The sequence below is a fragment of the Phalaenopsis equestris genome, unplaced genomic scaffold, assembly GCF_001263595.1.
Source record: "Phalaenopsis equestris unplaced genomic scaffold, ASM126359v1 Scaffold000002, whole genome shotgun sequence".
In the NCBI taxonomy this organism is placed as follows: domain Eukaryota; kingdom Viridiplantae; phylum Streptophyta; class Magnoliopsida; order Asparagales; family Orchidaceae; genus Phalaenopsis; species Phalaenopsis equestris.
Genome location: NW_018164444.1, coordinates 78,848,394 through 78,868,529, shown reverse-complemented (window position 1 = coordinate 78,868,529; position 20,136 = coordinate 78,848,394). Strand labels below are relative to the sequence as shown.

At 37.5% G+C, this 20,136-nt stretch overlaps 1 protein-coding gene across 1 annotated transcript in view; it reads left to right on the top strand.

Annotated features, from left to right (window-relative positions):
- The window catches only part of LOC110023833 (WD repeat-containing protein 48), a 79,499-nt gene that overhangs the window by 7,094 nt on the left and 52,269 nt on the right, over positions 1-20,136 (top strand). Inside the window, exons 3-11 of the mRNA XM_020723446.1 lie at positions 7,402-7,511; positions 7,650-7,805; positions 8,854-8,916; positions 8,991-9,080; positions 9,266-9,571; positions 9,704-9,801; positions 17,978-18,013; positions 18,365-18,485; positions 18,589-18,825. Of these exons, the coding sequence (XP_020579105.1) occupies positions 7,413-7,511; positions 7,650-7,805; positions 8,854-8,916; positions 8,991-9,080; positions 9,266-9,571; positions 9,704-9,801; positions 17,978-18,013; positions 18,365-18,485; positions 18,589-18,825 (1,206 nt within the window). The 5' untranslated portion in view covers positions 7,402-7,412. The remainder of the gene's footprint in view (positions 1-7,401; positions 7,512-7,649; positions 7,806-8,853; positions 8,917-8,990; positions 9,081-9,265; positions 9,572-9,703; positions 9,802-17,977; positions 18,014-18,364; positions 18,486-18,588; positions 18,826-20,136) is intronic.

The following is a 20,136-nucleotide window of genomic DNA, read 5'->3' as shown; positions in this document are numbered from 1 at the left end:
GGGGGGTCGGGGCAGGACAACTGGAAGGATATGGAGAGGCCGACGGCTAGGGTTGGTTTAGAGATTAGAGAGGAAAATGGGGGAGGATATGACACCATCTCGGAATAGGATATAGCCGAAGCACCACCCGTCATCGGATATAACCCTGGCAAGAGAACAAGAGACTCCAAGGAGAACTCTGAAATCAACAAGCAATAAAAAACTAACCCAAATTCAACAAACATAAATATAAATAGATAGGGATAGGGGGAAACTTAGAAGGAATGGGGGAAGGCAATGGGTGGTAATTTTCGGCTCTAAGAAAGGCAAGGAAGGCAAGAATCAGGAAATGAGAGGAAGGCAGGGCGAGAGCGGTGCATCCCGACCCTAAGAATGTTGATCAGTCCAGCAGACCTGCCCCAGGCTGGTTCAACCAGCCTCTGATAACCCCGCGTCCCGCCTCACGTCCTCGCCTCGCATCCTGCTTTGCTTCCCACGTCCCCCCTCCCAGCCTCTGATAACCTCGCGTCCCCCCTCCCAGCCCTAGCTTCTGTTATATAATAACTTGGTCAATTTTTGCATTTCTACAATATATTAATTTTTATACACATGCTTTAACATGCATGCATGTTAAAAGGATTTTGTACTAATATTTCATTTTATTACAAAATTTTAGGCATTTATATTTATTTTTCATTTAAGAAGTCATTGCATGATGATGCGGGGCGTAAAGGGATACGGGTGTCTCACATATTTGGACCAGACACAATTCTGCACTGGCGGTGTGGACTGGTTCCTAACAGAACTCTAAGGGCCGACCGACCCTCCTTGCATGGGATTACCGCTTCCTTGTGAGAGGGGCTCACTCCTAATTGCCCTAGTGTTATTTATTTTCTTTTGTCGTGCTTAAGTGGGAGTTTTTGCGTGTGTTTTGTTCAGAACAACCGTCAGTGTCTTTGTTTTTTCTTTTAGGGTTGTATCCAAGAGTTCTAGTAGTGCTCCGACTGTATCTCGCTCTTGAGGTAGTGATTATCTTTCCTCTACCCTCCCCCATCTTTCGCATAACTCTCCCGGTTACCTTACCTTGCTACCACTGCCCAAAACAATAAGGGATTGCTGCTTTCCATCAGTTTCCAGCCTCCACACTTGTTGCCTCCGCCCAAAACAAAAATGATCTACTGTTTTCCAGAAGCTTCCAACTTCCAACCTTTAATCCGTCCCCCGATGCCCTCAGCTTGCTGCCAACACCTTCACATCAACCTCCTTTGCTAACCGTCTCTGATTTGCAGCTGCCACTTTCCTCCTTGCTACCACCGCTCAGTACAATCATTCCATGTTGATCCACACTGTTTGTTTGCTGTTTTTAACTTGAGAAACAACTGCCTTGCTATTTTCTGCTTGTCAATCGCCTCTTTCCAGCTCCTCGCCACCTTTCCAACCCTAGCCAATCACCACTACCACCCTTAGATCCAACCCTACTTTGAGTTTTTTTTTATGCTTGTTGCTATTTCCTATTTCCGTTTATTGGTTGTAATCCTCCGTTTGAATTCAACAATAATATTTTGTTTTCCTATTGTTGTTTGGTTGAACTCCGGTATCATTTGGTCTTAGAGCTTGCCTAAGCCTAACCCTAATCTTATTCTAGGGTTACCAAAATGTACCACTACGTAACCCAGGCTCTACTAAAAACCATTCCCCTTGCTGATTTTTCAAATCAACCACCCAAACCAAAATCACCCTCGTACTCTTTTCCACCTCCCCAAACCTGAACCTAGTAATGCCACCGAGGAGACAATTGTTGGAAACTTAGGCTCCGTTTGGCGCAACTGTGCGGCGACGGTGCGACTTTGGCCTTTTGGGAAAATTGCGTTTCGACAACTTTTTCAAAAAGCTACCGCTGAAACTAGTGTTTTCCCACCGCTCCTGGCTAGGTGCGGTGGGAGTTTTCTAGTTGCCATCTGACTTTTTCACAAAAAAAAAAATGTAATAACCACCGCAGCTTTTTGACAATGTCAGATTTTTCTTCAGCAGCTTTTTAATACGCTACAACTGCCCCAAACAGAGCCTTAGTTGGGAGGAAATGTCTCATTGCCGCTTATGAGAAATCCTTTAAGAGATGTTTCAAAATTTTGTATTGAAAATATGTAGCAGTAAATTTTCTAGCTGCAACAAAGGCTTGCCGCCTTCGCGAGGAGAATCCAAAAGGGCCATTCTTAGCGACAACGGTGATTTGTTATATCCAAAGAATAAAGAACTATTCCCTCAAATATTTGACATGGAATATCATAAGAGAAGTTAGGTTATTGAAGTAAAGATGGATTTATCGTTTTTGACGGTTACAGGGATCTGAAAGAATTCATCAATCCATCGAGTGGCCTCAGACAGTGGAGCGGGTCTTTGAATATAATGATATTCCACCTGACATAATGGTAATGCTAATCGTCATTAAGTTAAAGGAGAGTGCATTACTATGATAGGAAAATTTGAAGCAACTATACCTATGTGATGGAAAAAAAAATTACTATTTGGTCCGAGATTAAACGAGAGATGCAACACAGGTACCGACCAATTCATTACAATCAAGACATGATCTTGAGGCAACAAATACCGGTGATCGCCACATCATATATGCAGAGTTCATTTCCAGGATCAAACAACAAGAGTACACTGTACACCCAATCGAGCATCCAAACTGACCGAGGATAAACTAATTTAGAGTGGGAAATAGGTGGGGGACAAGCAACATTATTAAATGTCTCAACCATAAAGTGCGTCAAGTGCTATGGTTTTGGACACAATGTATCAGATTGCTCGAACAAGATTATGCTCTATTTCGCTAATTAGGGAGCTATTGAAGAAATGGATGATGACACAATAGACACTGAAGAAGACAAGAACCTAGAGAAGGAGTGCTAGCTTCCACTGACGAGAGATAGATGACTTATTAATCCGAACCCATGAGAGAGACTCCAACAAACGTAACATGGATTGTTCAAGTGGGTCATAAGTTCGAGAAACCAAAACAAGACACATGCCAACCCCATATAAAATAATTTTAGAATTTTTAAATATATAGTCTACCTTATGAGTTGCCTCTACTGAGGGAGGTCCAACATGTTAGAGATAAGAAGCTTTTGAGCTACTTTTGGATGAGTATATTGAGTCATTTCAGTATTAAATTCAGTTCAACTATGTACCCACCGACAAAATGAACCACAACGTTAGAATTCATCTTAGTGGCTTTGCGGGAAAGAACATCATATAATGAGATTCAGGTCCTTCTGGAGAAGAAGGGGCCTCTCTTTAGTGGTTGTTATTGAGAGCTATTTAACATACCACGAATTTCATCTCAGAGTTAGTTCCTCCAGACAAATTTGTTTATCGGGTGCTCCCAGTCGTGTATTAGGAGTGGAAGAGACGAATTACATAATTAATGACCCGATAGTTACTTTATGAGAATGTATGACTATATGCAGCTTCAGCTCAGGGTGTGCCAAATGAGGATGGATACATATTTTTTCATGATGTGATTTGGAATGACAACGCTTACAAGATTGACTTACCGGAAAGTTACAGTAGCTCCAACACCTTCAACGTGGCCGACCTGACACCATACTATAAGGAGATAGATGCTTAGATGTTGAGGTCAAAGCTCCTCTCAACCCGAGAGACTGGCACTGAAGTAGAAGGACGGGGACATATCCTTCGTTTGGATTGGACGCGAGTCTGCTTTTGTGGTGTGGACCTTATCAGAACATAACTTTGAGGTTCGACTGACCCTCCTTGCGTGGGATTACCGCCTCATTACCCTAACTACATACCTCATGGAACCTCTTCCTTTGCTCAATTAATGATCCCTTTCAACTTTCTTATTTATATACTTTTCAAATTTTGATTTCCAACATTATTTTGTAAAAATTATCATTAATGCTCAATAAAATTTAAAATAAAATAACTATTTCTGAATTTAAGATAAAATCAAACAATTACTGTCGTTTCCTTCTCTGTTTGTTGCCTCCTTTATTGTCCCGAGCACATTACTTGACGTTCACACAACACATTGGCAGCGTTTGCACTATATCTCCAAGCCACCCAGACATGGTTCTTTCTCCTTTCATGTGACTTTGTCTCTCGCTCTTGGTGTCATCTGCATTTTTTATGCATGCTGTGTTCGAATCACACACACTGTTTGTCTTTGCTCAAGTGACACTCATATGCATTTGTCTCCTACAAACTGTGCTCATAGCCACTTGGGCCATACATGCTGCTCGTTGCTCAATTGGCACTTCTTACTCACCTATCATTTGTCTTGCTTGCTGCTACCTATTTTACACCCCCATGCAATGCTCTTAGTTTCGCTAGGGATGAATTCTGTCTGCCTTCCCTTTGTTTTTTAATTAGCGGAACCAGCTTGTTGGTTCTTTTGAACTGACGCAACCGGTTCAACCTAGTTTCTAATAGAAAAAATTAGTCTTTTACATAGCTTTTTGGTTACTTGATGATTTGTTGAAATTTGATTTTTGATTTTTTTTCAAATCCAGCTGCTGACTTCCCTTTCTTGTCTCTTTATTTATTTTCCATACTTCCTTTTTTTCTCTCTCCCCTTGAGTCTTTCTTTAGATGAGCCATGGCTCTCTTTATACGAGCAGATAATGAAGGAGGGTTTTGTTAATTTAATTATTGGATGAGATTTGGTTTCTTGATTTGTTTTCTTTCAAATTGTTGTTGCTGTTTTCCCTTGTCTTTTAACTTTGTTTTTTGTTCTTTTTCTTTTTGTCTCCCCTCAAGTCTTCCTTTTAGCCCCCTTTTCTCTTAATTTTTGCGCGTTATCATTAGGTTTAGCCAACTCATTTGAGGTTTAAGTTTTATAATTAGTGTTGGCTAAGTTGCAACAATAATAAGAAAAATATTTGTGTATAAGAGTGCTATAAAGTTATGGTCGTTTAACAATAGATTCATATGTTTTATTTGTATACATGTAAAATTATCTTTTAAGCTCATTAGGTATACAAAAATCCATTGAATCAGTGCTGTATGTGTGTGTGTGTGTGTGTGTGTGAGAGAGAGAGAGAGAGAGAGAGAGAGAGAGAGAGCAAAGTGTAGCTTGTCGGGAGCTGGCATCTAGTTGTTGTGAGAATGATGTTATGCGAAAAAATATTTTCCCATCACCTTTCATGGGCAATTGGTGGAGGAATTGCCTATTTTGAGACAATGTTTTATGCTAATTGTTAATGACATGAATAATTTTGATGAACTTTTGGATCATTATGATGTTGCAAAGATTCTACATTAAACTTGTCTAGTTTTATAACTTCTTTAGAAGTTGATATGTGAAAGAAGATGTTACCTTAATAGTGATTCCTAAAAGCTACTATTGCGAGAAGCTTTTCACTCTCAAATATGAGAAGCACAATATTTTCAACTTGTGAAGTGGCGCACTTTACCAATTATATTTGATGTGGGTAAATTGTTACTAAGTTTTGTTAGGAGAACTTTATGGTAACCTTACTTGACAACGCCTTTGCTTGGAACTTAGCTTTTCGATCGTGCATTCAGCATTTTTGGGCAATTTTCAAAATTTCATAACTTTCAATGGCCCTTTTTGTTTCTCTTTTTTTTTTCTGTTTTTAATTTTAAGGATGACAAAAAATATGCATATCTTTTATGACATTTATGGATCATTATGATCAATTTACATGCCTAAGTCCTTTTTTGCAATTTGTGTTTTAAGATGCGATTGAGACATGTCGATTTTGAAGCTGTAAGCAGAAGACGTTTCAATCTGCTAATACTGATTAGTGAGATGAACAAATAGTTTTTTTACTTCTCATGTTTTTGTTCCAAAAGAGGCCTAGTCCAGCGGTTCTGTTGGACCTCAAGTTGCAGTCAAATGTGGTGGGATGGTGCTCATAGTTTCCAGGATGAAGTGGATGAGGGTTAGTCCTCTTGAGGTGAAGTTGCTGATAGCAAATGCAAGAGAGTGATTGTTCATGAATTTTTTGTTGCATGAATTGTTTGGGTTGGTCTAACCAGAAATCTGAGCTTTTTGGAAGCTTGGCATAAAATTCCCAAAAAAATTAGCTTTTAACGATTATATTCGTAATAATCTTGCAAAAGAAGGATTATTTAGAGTACACTCAATGGATAACATGATGGGATAGCTGTTTGAGTGGTTAGGGCACCCCATATTTAGAGGCAATGCTTTCTTTTTTTTTTTAATTAAACATTTTTGGTAGTTTGGTAGATGTAAACTCAATTGTGAGGGAAACCTAATTATTGTGGTGGTGTTCAAATTCATTTGATGGATATGCTAATGAAGATATGTATTTGGTTTAGAAAGTTTTTGTATTTTAGAATAAAATAAAGGAAGATTTAAATACACACCACTAAATTCCTATTCATTTACATATCTAAGAGTGAAACATCAATTTTTACATACATGCCTACCTTATGTAAAAAGATGCATCTCACTTTTTAAAAGTATAAATGGTGGTATTTTTATGTGATGTGAAAGATTTGGGTGGTATAAATGTAAAAAGTAAAGTTTAGGTGTTAGATATGTACATATGTAAGAATTGGGTGGTATGCATGTAAATGCCCCTAAAATAAAAAGTTTATCTATATAGAGATTTTAATTTCATTTACTTTTATGCTTTTTTGTTGATCTTGGTTGATTAAGTAATTACGTGATATTTTACTATAAGTATTCATTAATTTGTCTGTTAGTCCAAAATGATTATGTGATATGTTACTATGATTAATAATTGATTTGTCTGCTCTCTTTTTTTTTTTTTGAAATGGATTTATATGTTTTTTTGATCACATGCAACAACATCTCAACATATTGGTTAGATTTTCCAAATAACATTGTCATCAAACAATATCATTTCTACAACGGTTTCACAATTGACATAGACAGCTTCAGCTGTGCCCCAAATGGTCCCTAAACCTGTTTCAGGTACTTTTGGTTCGAAGCCAACTTCAAAAGTTGCTTTAATTGTGATCAACAGCGGTACTATGCACATGATGTCCTATTATGAGTCTTTATATTTTCTTATTGGTTCAAATGAAGTAAATCGAACAAATTCCCTGAATTGAGTTCATCTATGAATCTTTGCAAGACGTTGGTGGTGGTAATGATGACTTAGTAGGTCTTTCCTAGATGTGTTAGTGCTACACTTAGCTTGATATTACTCGGTGTAGAATTACCATCTTCCATACATATTTTAAGAGTGTTCCGTGGTCATGGGAACACTTTTTTTAGGTTATGGCTATTATAATTATTGATCAATAACAATTTTATTTGTGTTGGTTTTTAATTCTCTCAATACTTGCTATGCCTTTTTGTATTATGTTATAACTTAGATTTTCTTGTAAAAACAATGGAAGCTTATATATGTAGTTCTTTTGTCTATGCAATAGGAACTTTTGCGATGCATCGGGTGGCTAGTTCTGGTAACACATCTAATTCAACTCGGCCGCGGAAGGAGAAACGGTTAACATATGTTTTGAAGGATACTGATGACACCAAGGTTCGTTTTTTCTTCCTTTTTCTTTTTATGGGGGTGTGGGCTCGTGTGCAATATTATTATGTTTTTGCATCAAACTCATGTTTGCCATTGATTTATTCCTTGGTGATACTAGATCACTTAAATTTCTGGAGTTTGCAGCATTGTGCAGGCATTAACTGCTTGACTGTTTTGAAGACTTCATCTAGTAGCTGTGACTATCTTTTTACTGGAAGTAGAGATGGAACATTGAAAAGGTGGGCCATAGCTGATGATGATGCTAGCTTCATTGCAACATATGAGTCGCATGTTGATTGGGTATGATCTTGAAACATGGATTGTGGTTATTTTTTGTCATCTAAGGTAGATTAAAAATGTATTCTCTCAGATTTTCTCTTTTTTTTTTTTTTGTATGTCTTGGGGTCATTCCCAGTTTTTCATACATCATCTTTCATTTTTCAGTTTATTTAGTGATTTTTCCACTACGATTTATTAATATATTTAGTCCGTAATATCTCTTTCAAATTTTGGTTCTATCAAAATTGTCTATTTTTTTTCAGGAGTTCTGTTAATCTGTTTGTGAGTTTTCTCTGTTCTTTCTGATCGCTATGTTTTTCAATATAGATAATCTTGTGTCCTTATCATAATATTCCAGAAACAAATTTTATAAGGTAATTTACTCTTTTAAATTGAAATAATCATTTGAGTTTGTGGTTTTATGTCGTTATTTCAAATGTAATGTATTGCATAAATTTTATTGTGTAACCATTTTCTTGTTGAATAATTATATGTTTATTTGGTTTTGTAGCTTTTAGAGGTAAGACTAGTTGGTTATAATGGATAAGAGCGTTTTGTGATAAGGGTATTAATTTTATAAAATATGGTTAAGTAGGTGATGTTGTTAGTGAATCGTTTAAAAATTCATTATTTAGCGAAGCTGAGTGTGTCTGAAATAAAATGTTAATGAGGAATTTGTGTCAAAGTTGGATTGATAAATTAACAAATTTGAGAAAAAGTTGGATTAAGATATGGTGAATATAAATAACTTTAAAGTAAATTTGGTTTGTTTGGTCATGGGCAACGAAGTGTGAAAAATGCACTTGTTAGATGAATAGAAAAAATTACTGTTGGAGGAAAATATGTGAACATAAGGCAGCACAGATATAAGTTCAAAACTATTGCAAACATTAGGTTTATGATTTTTTATGTTTTTGGCTAGTTTCCTTTTATTGTTCCCTTATTACATAATAATGGCAAATTTACATTGACAGTCTAAATTTCTGATGTAGGGTAATGGTACAATTCTTGCTAGTAACACCCAATGATTGCATCAAACTTGCTTTGACCAAAATTTCTTGTGATGCAGGTTAATGATGCAGTTCTTGCTGGTAACACCCTAGTTTCATGTTCCTCAGACACAACTGTCAAGGTTTTTGCTTCCACCGAAGATGGTACTTCTTGCCATCATGACTGTGAGTTGTATTAATATTTATTAGGTTGCAGGTCTGGAATACTTTGTCAGATGGCGTTTGTACCAGAACTCTTCGTCAACATTCCGATTATGTTACTTGCCTTGCTGCGGTTGAAAAAAATGTAATTCTTTCACAATTTGAAAATAGCTTTAAATCTGTGATTCTTTTTTATTTTTATTTTGTTTCTGTTTTGTCTAGTTTTCATCTTCTTTACCCCTATGTTGAGGTGGGGTTGCGTATTTTTTCTCCTTGCACATTCATCTGGTTCTATAGATTTTTATCTTTCTGTAGTTTCATGTATTTTAGAGCAATGTTGTTGCCTCTGGGGGACTTGGTGGGGAGGTCTTTATATGGGACATTGAAGCAGCAGTTCTTCCGGTTACCAAATCTACTGATATTATGGATGATGAAGGCTCCAGTAAACTGATGACATCAGGAAATTATGGGCTTCCTATGACAAGTTTGCGTTCTATTACATCAAGCAACATGTCTGTGAATAATGCACAGTCGCATGGTTACAATCCTACGGCAGCCAAAGGCCATAAAGAGTCTGTGTATGCCCTAGCGATGAATGATAGTGGAACTTTACTTGTTTCTGGCGGTACTGAGAAGGTACATTTTGTTTCCTTATAATGCGGTCTCTTCACTTCATGTCAACTGTTGTAGAGAAGACGCACAAGTTTTTTTTTCATTTTATTTATGCCTTAGTCTTCCTTTCCTCATTTAAACTGTTTTCTCCTTTAGGCCATTCGTGTTTGGGACCCCAGAACCGGTTCAAAGAATATGAAGCTAAGAGGGCATACTGATAATATTCGAGCTTTGTTGCTTGATTCTACTGGAAGGTCAGTTGACATTCTGTTTTTATACCTTTTATACCTTTTATACTTATTATTATTTTTTTTGTAATACTTCAGCTTTCTGTGTAAAGCATTGATCGGCTCGTTTTTAATATTTCTAACAATGGAATTTAGCATTTTTTTTGCTTACATTTAGTGCTTTTAGTCAGCCGTCTTCTTGAGTAGATGGCTCACCTATGGTTAACTAAGATGAGCTTTATTGGTTTCTATTGCGTCCTGATGGAAGCTAGACATTATAATTTAATAATTGAATGTTGCAGAAACATGTCTAGTTGCAGTATTGGAACTAAGAGGATTTTTTTTTCTCTAAATAGACATCATTTATAATTATATGAAATCTGCAATTACCTGTTTATAAAGTTATGTCCTATTTGCTTATAGTGTTTCCAAAGTTTTAGAACTTCGAATCAGTTTTCTACACAGTTTATCTGACCCAGGGCTTTATTGAATCGACGGTTGATCCAACTGGGATAGGTGGGCCGGTTCAGGGAGGGGGCAAGTGGGTCGACTGTCCCAATTATTTGGGTTAGGGTTATCGCTAAAGTGCTCCTATCTATTTATTATTATAAATATGTTTATGTCTTTGTTTAGAGTTAGTTTTTTGTTTTTAGATTTCTGTTAGGACAGTCTTTGACATCCCTCCCTCTCTCTTATAGGGCTGTATCTGATGGCGAGAAGGTACTCCGGTTGTAACTTGTTCCGAGGTGGTGTGTATCCTTCCTTATCCCCTTCGCCTGCTCATTGCCATCCCACCTGCTCTCCTTCTCTTCCTTGTTTTTGCGTTGCTAACTTTACCATAGCCATCCCGTTGAACTGCAGAGCATCTCTTGCCCTCCTACTATGCTGCCACCCTCCCTACAACATTCCTGCTGTGCCTCCAACTTTCCGACAACCATCCTACCCAACCACAACCCACCTTCTGCCCAATTTCCGCCCTTCTGCTGTACTACCACCTCCCTCCAGCCTTCCTACCTTGCTGCAAACCTTCCCACAACCTTTGGCCGGGCGACACCCATCTAACAACTTCTTGCTGTACCACAATCCCACTCTACACCCATCCAACCAAACGCCACCTATCCCAGTCCATTCTCATTGCTGGCCATGACTTGTCCTACCCAGCCCTAGCGGGATACTAATATTTTGTTGTCTTTTCTAACTGTTTTGAGTTTTGATTGTAACCCCGCTGGTTTTAACTAATAAAATCTGCTTTCCTTATTGTAGTTTGGGTTATACGTGGTATCAATTGGTATCAGAGCTAGCCAAACTTTAGTCCCATTCTAGGTTTTCCTAGCCACTAAATTTTTTTTTCTATCCTCAACCACCTCTTCCAATCCCCAAACCCTAACAAACTTACCAAGGAGATACATTCCAAAACCTACTTAGGACGAGATAGAACGATATATCTGCCTTCTTCAATAGAGGCTTGTAGAGATTACTAAAGTAACCCAGGGGAGATTACCCTCGACTGTGATATGAAGAGTTGAACGAGAGAAATGAATGAGGATCTAATTCCTTTCCATGGGAAAGACTTTAGTGATGAGGAATATAGGTCCAGACGCATCAAAATTTAGTATCAGATGAGGATAAGAGATGAGACGACACATGAAGGACACAAGGATTTTGGCCTCAAAGAGGATCTACTTGAGTTTTATGGAGGTATTGATCCATACGAATTTATTATTATATAAGTGTCAGAAGACAAATTAGTGAAACTAGCAGCCATCAAACTGAAAAAGAGGGTTTCCTTATGTTGGGACAACTTGCAGAGGCAGAGAAAGAGAGAACAACAATAAAATTACTAGGTGGGAGAAGATCAAGAAGGAGATGCAAAGAAAATACCCCGCTCATTACCTTCAGGATATGTTTCCAAGACAACCACCTACAACAGAGAGACATATCAGTGGAGTTCACATTGCAGTTTGACCAGTTGGAGATGAAGTGTGAGTTGGTCGAGCCAGACAAATATTTCGTAGCCCGATATTTGAGATTTTGAAGCCCGTTATTAACAACGTTGTGTAGCTGCAACTTTATTGGTCACTGAGAGATGTCTAGATCTTTGCCCCTAAGGTGGAAAGACAACAGAAGCAGAGCAGACAACTACCACCATTCAGACAACCAACTACAGGTGGAGACAACAACAAGAGCATGTCTCAAGGAGTTGAGAAAATAAGTTTGGATAAGGACAGAGCCATTCCGGGTGAGAAGCCCGATAAGAGTAACACATCTACTACAGTCCCCTCGAAAAAAATGCTTCAAATGTCATGGGTTTGTGCACATAGCCTCCAGCTGCCTGACGAGTCAAGTTGTTTATTAGCGAGCAAGGTACAGTGCAAGTGACTAGCGAGGAGAAGACAACTGAAGGACAGGGTGAGGTATATCATTTTTCATCTGATGAGGGTGAGATGTTCGTGGCTCGATGAGTCCGACAACTGACTGAGTATGTGAGGGATCTGCGATGGCTTCACCATAACATATGCAGTGTGAACGAAAAGGTACACTATCCCATTATTGATGGAGGGAGCAACAAGAACTTGGTGTGTACGCTGATGGCAAAGAAATTGGTCTCATGACTTAGAAACATTCTCGACCATATTCATTGACGTGGCTGAAGAAGGAGAATAGGGTTAACATTGACAGGAGGTTTCTAGTGGAGTTTTCGATTAGGAGATAACTGCAGAATTACTGCCATTGTTGTGTCCCAAGACCTAGATGTGAAAAGTGAAGGGTTGTGTTAGGTAGTTGATAATCAATGTAAAATTTGTCGAAAAGTCATGACTTGAATCTAATTAGTCATTGTGTAAATGTTGGGGCGTCCCTTGGAAGCGACGCGCTGTATGACTTGAATACAATGTGCATGAGCCGCTACACCGACGCTCGAATATAGTATTAAATAAGTAAGAGTTCTCACATTACAGAAGAATGCGAGTAAAAAAAGTAGTCCATGAAACTAATATTAGGATAAGATCTTGCAATATAGGTACTCTCACAAATAAATTAATGAAATTATCTTATATTATTATTCATAGAAAAATAAATATCGATGTACTCAAGACACTAAATGGGTTGGAGAAAAAACTAAAGAGAATGATAGCTTAGATTTTAAAATTTGGTATTCAGGTAAGAGTCACACTAGAAATGATGTAGGTGTAATTATAGATAAGAGTTTGAAGGATAATGTTGTAAAAATTAATAGGATTGGAGATATAATTATAGCCCTTAAGATTGTTGTCGATATTAAAATTTTTAATATTATAAGTGCTTATTCTCTTCACTTAGGTTTAGATATAGGTTTCAAAGAAAAATTCTGGAGTAATGTAGAAGTAGTTATACAAATGATACCTCTTGAAGAATGAATTTTTATTGGAGGAGATTTAAATGGACATGACGGCAGAGGTAAAAGATTTTAGAAATATTCATTGTGGCTATAGTTTTGGAGTGATTAATAAAGAAGGTACAATCTTATTAGACTTTAATGTCATCTCAATTGAGACTTTAAATATCTATCATTGATTATTAGTTTTGAATTTTAAGAAAAAAAGTTGTAAAATAAAGAATACTAGGAATCATTCTCATATAAATAAAGACAAATAAAATTATACTTATGAGTAAACTTTAAGATTTCAAAATTTGGGATGTTCGCGAAGAAGGAAATTCTATGTGGGATAATATAACAAACACTATTAAACAAGTGACGAAAAATCTACTTGAAGAATCTAAAAGAAAATAAAAATACTAATTAAAAATAACTGGAAGTGGAATAATATTGTACAAGAAAGATAAAATATAAAAAATTATGCTATAAAAGTGATTTAAATGTAAAAGCTGAGAGAACTGGTGAAAATATAAAATGATCCATAGGGAGTTTAAGAGAACAATCTGTGTCCTAAAATTTCTAATTTTAGTAATTTTTATAATAGATTAGATATTGAATAGGGTGAAAAATATATGCATAAACTAGCCAAACAAAATGAAAAGAAGAGTAAAGATTTTACTCAAGTAAAGTGTATTAAAGATAAAAATAAAAAAGTACATTTTTTAGAAAAAAAATATTCAACATAGTTGGGTGAGTTATTTTGATGAACTTTTTAATGAAGTTTCTGAAAATACGATCGATTTTAGTATTCTTATTATCATTAATAATAATAAAATATTTCATTTTATCGTCTTATTAGTAAAAAAGAAGTTCGGGAGAGTTTAAAGCAAACCAAGGGTGGACATTCTGTAGGATCTTTTGATATCCCAATTGAAGTCTTGAAATATTTAGGAGATTTGGGAGTTTCTTGGCTACTAAACTCTTTTATATTATTTAAAAAACTAAAATGATGCCTGAGGAGTGGAGGAAGAGTAATTTATTCCCCATTCTTAAGAATAAAGGTGATATAAAAGAGAGTGCAAATTATAGAGGAATTAAGTTGACGCGTCTTTCTTTAAAATTATGGGAGAGGTTAATTTAGCGTATGTTAACGTATTACAAAGATTTCTCATAATCAGTTTGGATTTATGCCATGCAGGACTACTATGGAAGCTATACATTTATTGAGAGGTTTGTTGGAGAAGTTCAGAGAGAATAAAGAAGATCTACATAGGATTTTTATTGATTTAGAGAAAGCTTGCGATAAAGTTCCTAGAGATATATTCTTTAGTGTTGTAGAGAAGAAAGTTGTTTATATGACTTATGCTCTAGTCATTAAAGATATGTATACTGGAGCTGTTACTTGTGTTTGAATAGAAGGAGGATTGATCAAATATTTTCCTATTTTAGTTGGATTATATCAGGGATTGGCTTTAAGCCCATATTTTTTTTCTTTAGTTATGGATGTTCTTACTGGGCATTTACAGGATGATGTACCTTGGTGTATGTCTTTCATTGATGCCATCCTTGTTGTGGATAAGACTAGAGAAAGAGCTCAGGTTCTACATTGGTAAAGGCCTTCGTTTGAGTAGAACCTATACTTAATACATGTAATGTAATTTTAGTTGTAGTAGCTCTGGTGATAGGGTTGTAACTATGAGTGATCAAATTATTACAAGGTGTGAATGCTTTAGATATCTCAGGTTTATTGTTCAAAGTTATGATGATATAGATGGGGATGTTATTAATAGAATTCAAGTTGGTTGGTTGAAGTGGAGGAATGCTTCAGGCTTATTGTGTGGTCGACTAGTACCACTTTTACTGAAAGGAAAATTTTATAAGATGGTAGTGTGAGCTGCAATGCACCATGATGCTGAATGTTGGCCTTTAAAAGAAAAACATAAAATTAAGTTAGTGTTGCCAAGATGAGAATGCTTAGGCGGATGAATGGCTTTACACTAAGAGACAAAATGCGAAATGAATATATCTGTGATAGAGTTGGTGTAGCTCCTGTGGTGGACAAAATTAGAGAGAGTCGTCTTAGATGGTTTGGTCACATTAAACATTGACCATCTAATGTTCCGGCTTTGAGAGTAGCTCTTGATTCGAATTATGCTAAAAAAGACAGTGGTAGACCTAGAAAGACTTGGGCATATTGTATAAAAATGATCTTAATCTATTAGATTTGAATGAAAATATGACACTCAATAGAATGAAATGGAGAAAAAGGATTAATGTAGCCGACCTCACTTAGTGGTTTAAAGGCTTGCTATTGTTGTTGCAGGATCAAGTGTGGTATGACGTGGTACTATGAATGACTACCATCTTTTGTTGGAGAGACTGTGAGAATTTAACTGTAGGACTTAGCATGACGAATTTAAAAACACCTACTCCCTCAAGTTGGCGAAGCACATCATTCTTCTTCTTTAGGCAGCACCTGAGATCACAGGTGCCATTACCAGTATAGCCGTGTCAGTAGGACCAATTTTAGTGACAGCAGAGGATCATACGACTGGGACACTGATTTCATACATGGGATCGTCATGACACAGAGCATTTAAGGACATCACGATTGATGCCTTACCAATGCAATGTCCACCTTCATTCGGGGATGTTTACCCTCACTTTGGATCAGGTTAAGTTGACGTTGGATTATTTTTGGAAGATTTAACAGTATATGCATGACACGTGGACCCGACTCAGCTTCGTAGTGGACCCCTAGAAGGTTGGAGTGAGATATAGATGTATGCTTGTAAGTGGGGAAAACCCTCATGTGCTTTGGGGAACATTCGGTCGTCGTTGGGATCCATTTGCTTCTCGGACGACAGTAGATGATCCTTCAGATCCGCGAGCTTACAACAACTTCTTTACCGTCAACGTGTAGCAGAAGCTTCGATGAATGAGGTCAAAGCTCCCCCAACTTAGAGAGACTGACGCAGTGCTCTGCTGGAAGCACGACACAAACACATAGACACGACACGATACAACACGATGCATGGACATGACATCATTGAAAAAAAAAGGACACGACACACTGTAGATATGTTTTTATATTTAACTAATTAGTAAGTAAAATTTATATTTTTCATTAATCTTTATTTAAATTATGACAACACAAGTTATGCAAGAATAAAATTTAAATTCATAAATTTAATTTATATTATAAAAGTTCTTGCTTATGAAATTAGTTTTTAAAATTAGATATAATATGTTTCAAAAGAAAGTATTCAACTTTTCTACTAAAATTTAAAAAAATTCTATGCTTACAAAGGGGGAATTACTAATGCTTGGTTTCGATGAATATTATATGCACATTTGACGCTTGATTTTGTTGAATGTTAGAGGAAGCTTCAACATGACGAGAGATGAGACTGTTTGACTTTGAGGTACAAGTAAGGCTGTACGTATATTTATAATTGTGTAATTCTCGTGTCCCATTTTATTGAAATTGTGTTGAGCTCAATTGAGGTGTGTCTCAGATGTGTTCAGGCCTGAAAAAAATTCAGACATATATTTTGTAGTGACGGAGAAGCGTCGAAATATGTCAGACAAGTGTTAGGGCGTGTCCGACAAGTGTTCGACAGGAGTACGACACATTTTTAGAAGTCTCAGTGCTACGTAGCCGACAACTGATCCAACTAGGAAAGTTGGATCCGTTCCGGGAAGGGAGCAAGGGGAGGGGGAGGGCCGACCCAATTATTTGTGTTAGGTTTGCCCTCTAAGTGCTCCTAGTTATATATTATTATAAATAAATTTTTTTCTCTGTGTAGCGTTAGTTTTTGCTATAAGATTTCTATCAGAACAATCTCTGGAGTCCCCCCTCCTTTCTAAGGGTTGTATCCGATGGCAAGAAGTTGCCATACTTGTGACTCATTCTAAGATGGTGTGTATCATTCCTTTTCTCCTTCACCCGCTCGCTACCATCCTATCCGCGCTCCTTCCCAATTCTGTTTATGTTCCGCCAACCTTCCCACAACCATCCTGTTGGTCCACATTGCATCTGCCCTCCTGCTATGTCACCAACCTCCCTCCGGCTTTCGTGCGCCGCCAATCTTTCCACAACTATCCTACTTGACCACATCCCACCTCATGCCCTCCTGCTCTACCGCCACCTCCCTCCAGCCTTCCTAATGTGCCGCCAACCTCCGACTGAGCCTTAATCCATCTCCCACCTTTCTACTGTACCGCAATCCCACCCTACACTCATCCAGCCGACCAAGATCTATCCTAATCCATTCTCACCGCTGACACAGCTTGTCCTACCCAGCCCTTGCAGGATACTGATGTTTTCTTTGGTTTTCTTTGTATTTTTTTTGTTTAGTATTGATTGTAACCCTGTTGGCTCTGAGTAATAAAATTTAATTTCCTTAATATGATTTGGGCTATCTCAAGTATCATTCTCTATACAGTGTTCTAACTATATGACCATTTGACAAATGAATGATGACATGAAAAAGTGGTCATTGTTTTACGAATAATAACTTTGCAGATTATAAATTATTTTTGAATTGTTCTTGTAGATTGTTATCAGAATGGCTGTTGCTTCGTATTTATGCTTGATTGTTGCGTGCAAAAACCTTATGACTCTGCTGAGAAAATATATGTTTAACATATGCAACTTCAAGTTAGTTAAGATTCAGAGGGGCTTAAAAAGGAATTTGGAGGAAAATGAGTGCTTGTTGTTCCATAGTTTATTCTAAATGCAATGCTTCAATTACTCCTTTAATAATAAAACCGTTGCTGAAATTTATAGAATTTTATTTTATTTATTGGACCTCTAACAAAATTGACACCATGTGATGTTATCAGGTTTTGCTTGTCCGGATCATCTGATTCAATGATACGGTAACTATTCTACTCCAATTTCTCTCCCTTTCTCTTGCTTTCCGTTTTTCTCTTTGCCAATTCCTCAAGCATACTACAAAATGATTATTGCCTTTCGAGAAGGATCACATTTGAACATGTACTTATTTTGGAATTTCATTGTTATTACTTCTATATTAGCAAAATATGGCTTGGAAAATTTATTTTTCCTTTGCATGCCATGGTGATGTTCCTTCCAAATCTAGTCTCCGAAAAAGGCTCAAGTTTGTTATCTTTTTGGAATATCGCTCTCTTAAATTTTTTTTCTCTCAATGAATGTAAGGTTTTCCTTTGAATGCGCTGATGATGCTTTTATTTCTGGCATCGATATAGGTTGTGGGATCTTGGTCAGCAACGCTGTGTCCATTCTTATTCTGTGCATACGGATTCAGTTTGGGCGCTTGCCAGCACCCCATCCTTTTCTCATGTTTACAGTGGTGGGAGGGATCTTTGTGTGAGTATTTATCTGTCCTGCTGTTATGGGACAATCTGTTCCTTATTTTAAGCTGTCAGGTCTAACTTGTTTGTTCCTTTGTTTGCTTTGCTTATTGTCTCAGTTATACCTTACAGACTTGTCCACTAGAGAGAGTATTTTGTTATCTACAAATGAGCAGCCACTTCTGCAACTAGCTTTGCAAGATGATGGTATATGGGTTGCAACAACTGATTCATCAGTTCATAGATGGCCAGCTGAAGGATGTCACCCTCAAAAGGTTTTTCAAAGAGGTGGTTCGTTCTTGGCTGGAAACTTGTCATTTTCAAGGGCAAGAGCTGTTTTAGAAGGATCAACTCCTGTAAGAGAGATTTCTGCTGTTTCTTATCTCTGAAGTATATATACCCTATATATTGATACCGAAGTTTAACCAAACAATAATAGGAAAACCAATATTGTTGCTGAATTCAAATACGAAATTACAACGAAACAACAGGAAATCTAAAATTGCGACAACACGACACACAACATGAGTCTGGTGGATCTAGGGTGGAGTGGTGTTGGCTAGGTGTGTTGGGAGGTGGTGGCAACAAGAGGAAAGAGGATAAAACAGCAGGTGGCTGTTTCGGGGCTGGTGGCAGCAAATATGGAAGGAAACTGACAGAGGACAGCAGCCAATAGCTGTATGGGGCGGCAGCAGGGCTGGAGGGAAGCAGGCGAAATGGTTGAATGTCTAAACCTGGGGACAACAAGGCAGGAAGGTAGGAGGGGAAATTTTGGGCGACTATATTGGAGCCGCGGAAAGGAAAATTTTAAATCTTGTTGTTCTGGGCGATGACAGTAAGTGGGGTCAAGAGAAAGCGATGTGGGAAAGATGGGAAAGGCTGGAGGAAGGATAATGTTAAGAAAATTAGTGCGAAGAAAAACAGTAACGAACACAAATCCAGAAGACAAATCCAGAAGAACACAGAGATTTAACGAGGTTCAACAAAGATGCCTACGTCCTAGGGAGTAGAGCGACGATTCCTTTCTCTATTCAAAAAAAGGTTTACAAAAATAAGAGATATCTCCTGGGGTTACTAACAGACCTATTCATAACCCTAGGAGTAAACTCTAGGCACAATATGTAATTACAACATTACCCCTGTACCATACCGCGGGGCTTTGCCCCCGCACCCTAACCCACATAACTTCTCAATTTGAACAGATTTTTTCGCTCCGCTCCGATCCAACGTCTGTCTCTATTTGGTATATGAGTCATACCATAACAAATCTTCACCTTGGCGAATATCTAACCCCTTAGGAGAAAAAATACCTGGGAGTTACACCTGCACCACTGTGAGTTGGGCCACCATGCTTCTCTAGCAACTGCAAACATTCAACAAGTCCAAGCAATGCAAGAATTTGTTGATAGTAACTGACTTTGTCAACATATCAGCTGCATTCTCATCAGTATGAACCTTCTGCAACAGTACCTCCTCAGAAACAATCAACTCTCTGATCTTGTGATACCTGACATCAATGTGCTTGGTTCTCGCATGGTACACCTGGTTCTTAGCCAGATAAATAGCACTCTGAATGTCACAATGCAACTGAACTCCACCTTGCTCAACGCCCAGTTCTTTTACTAGCCCAACAAGCCATAATACTTCTTTAGCAGCTTCAGCTACTC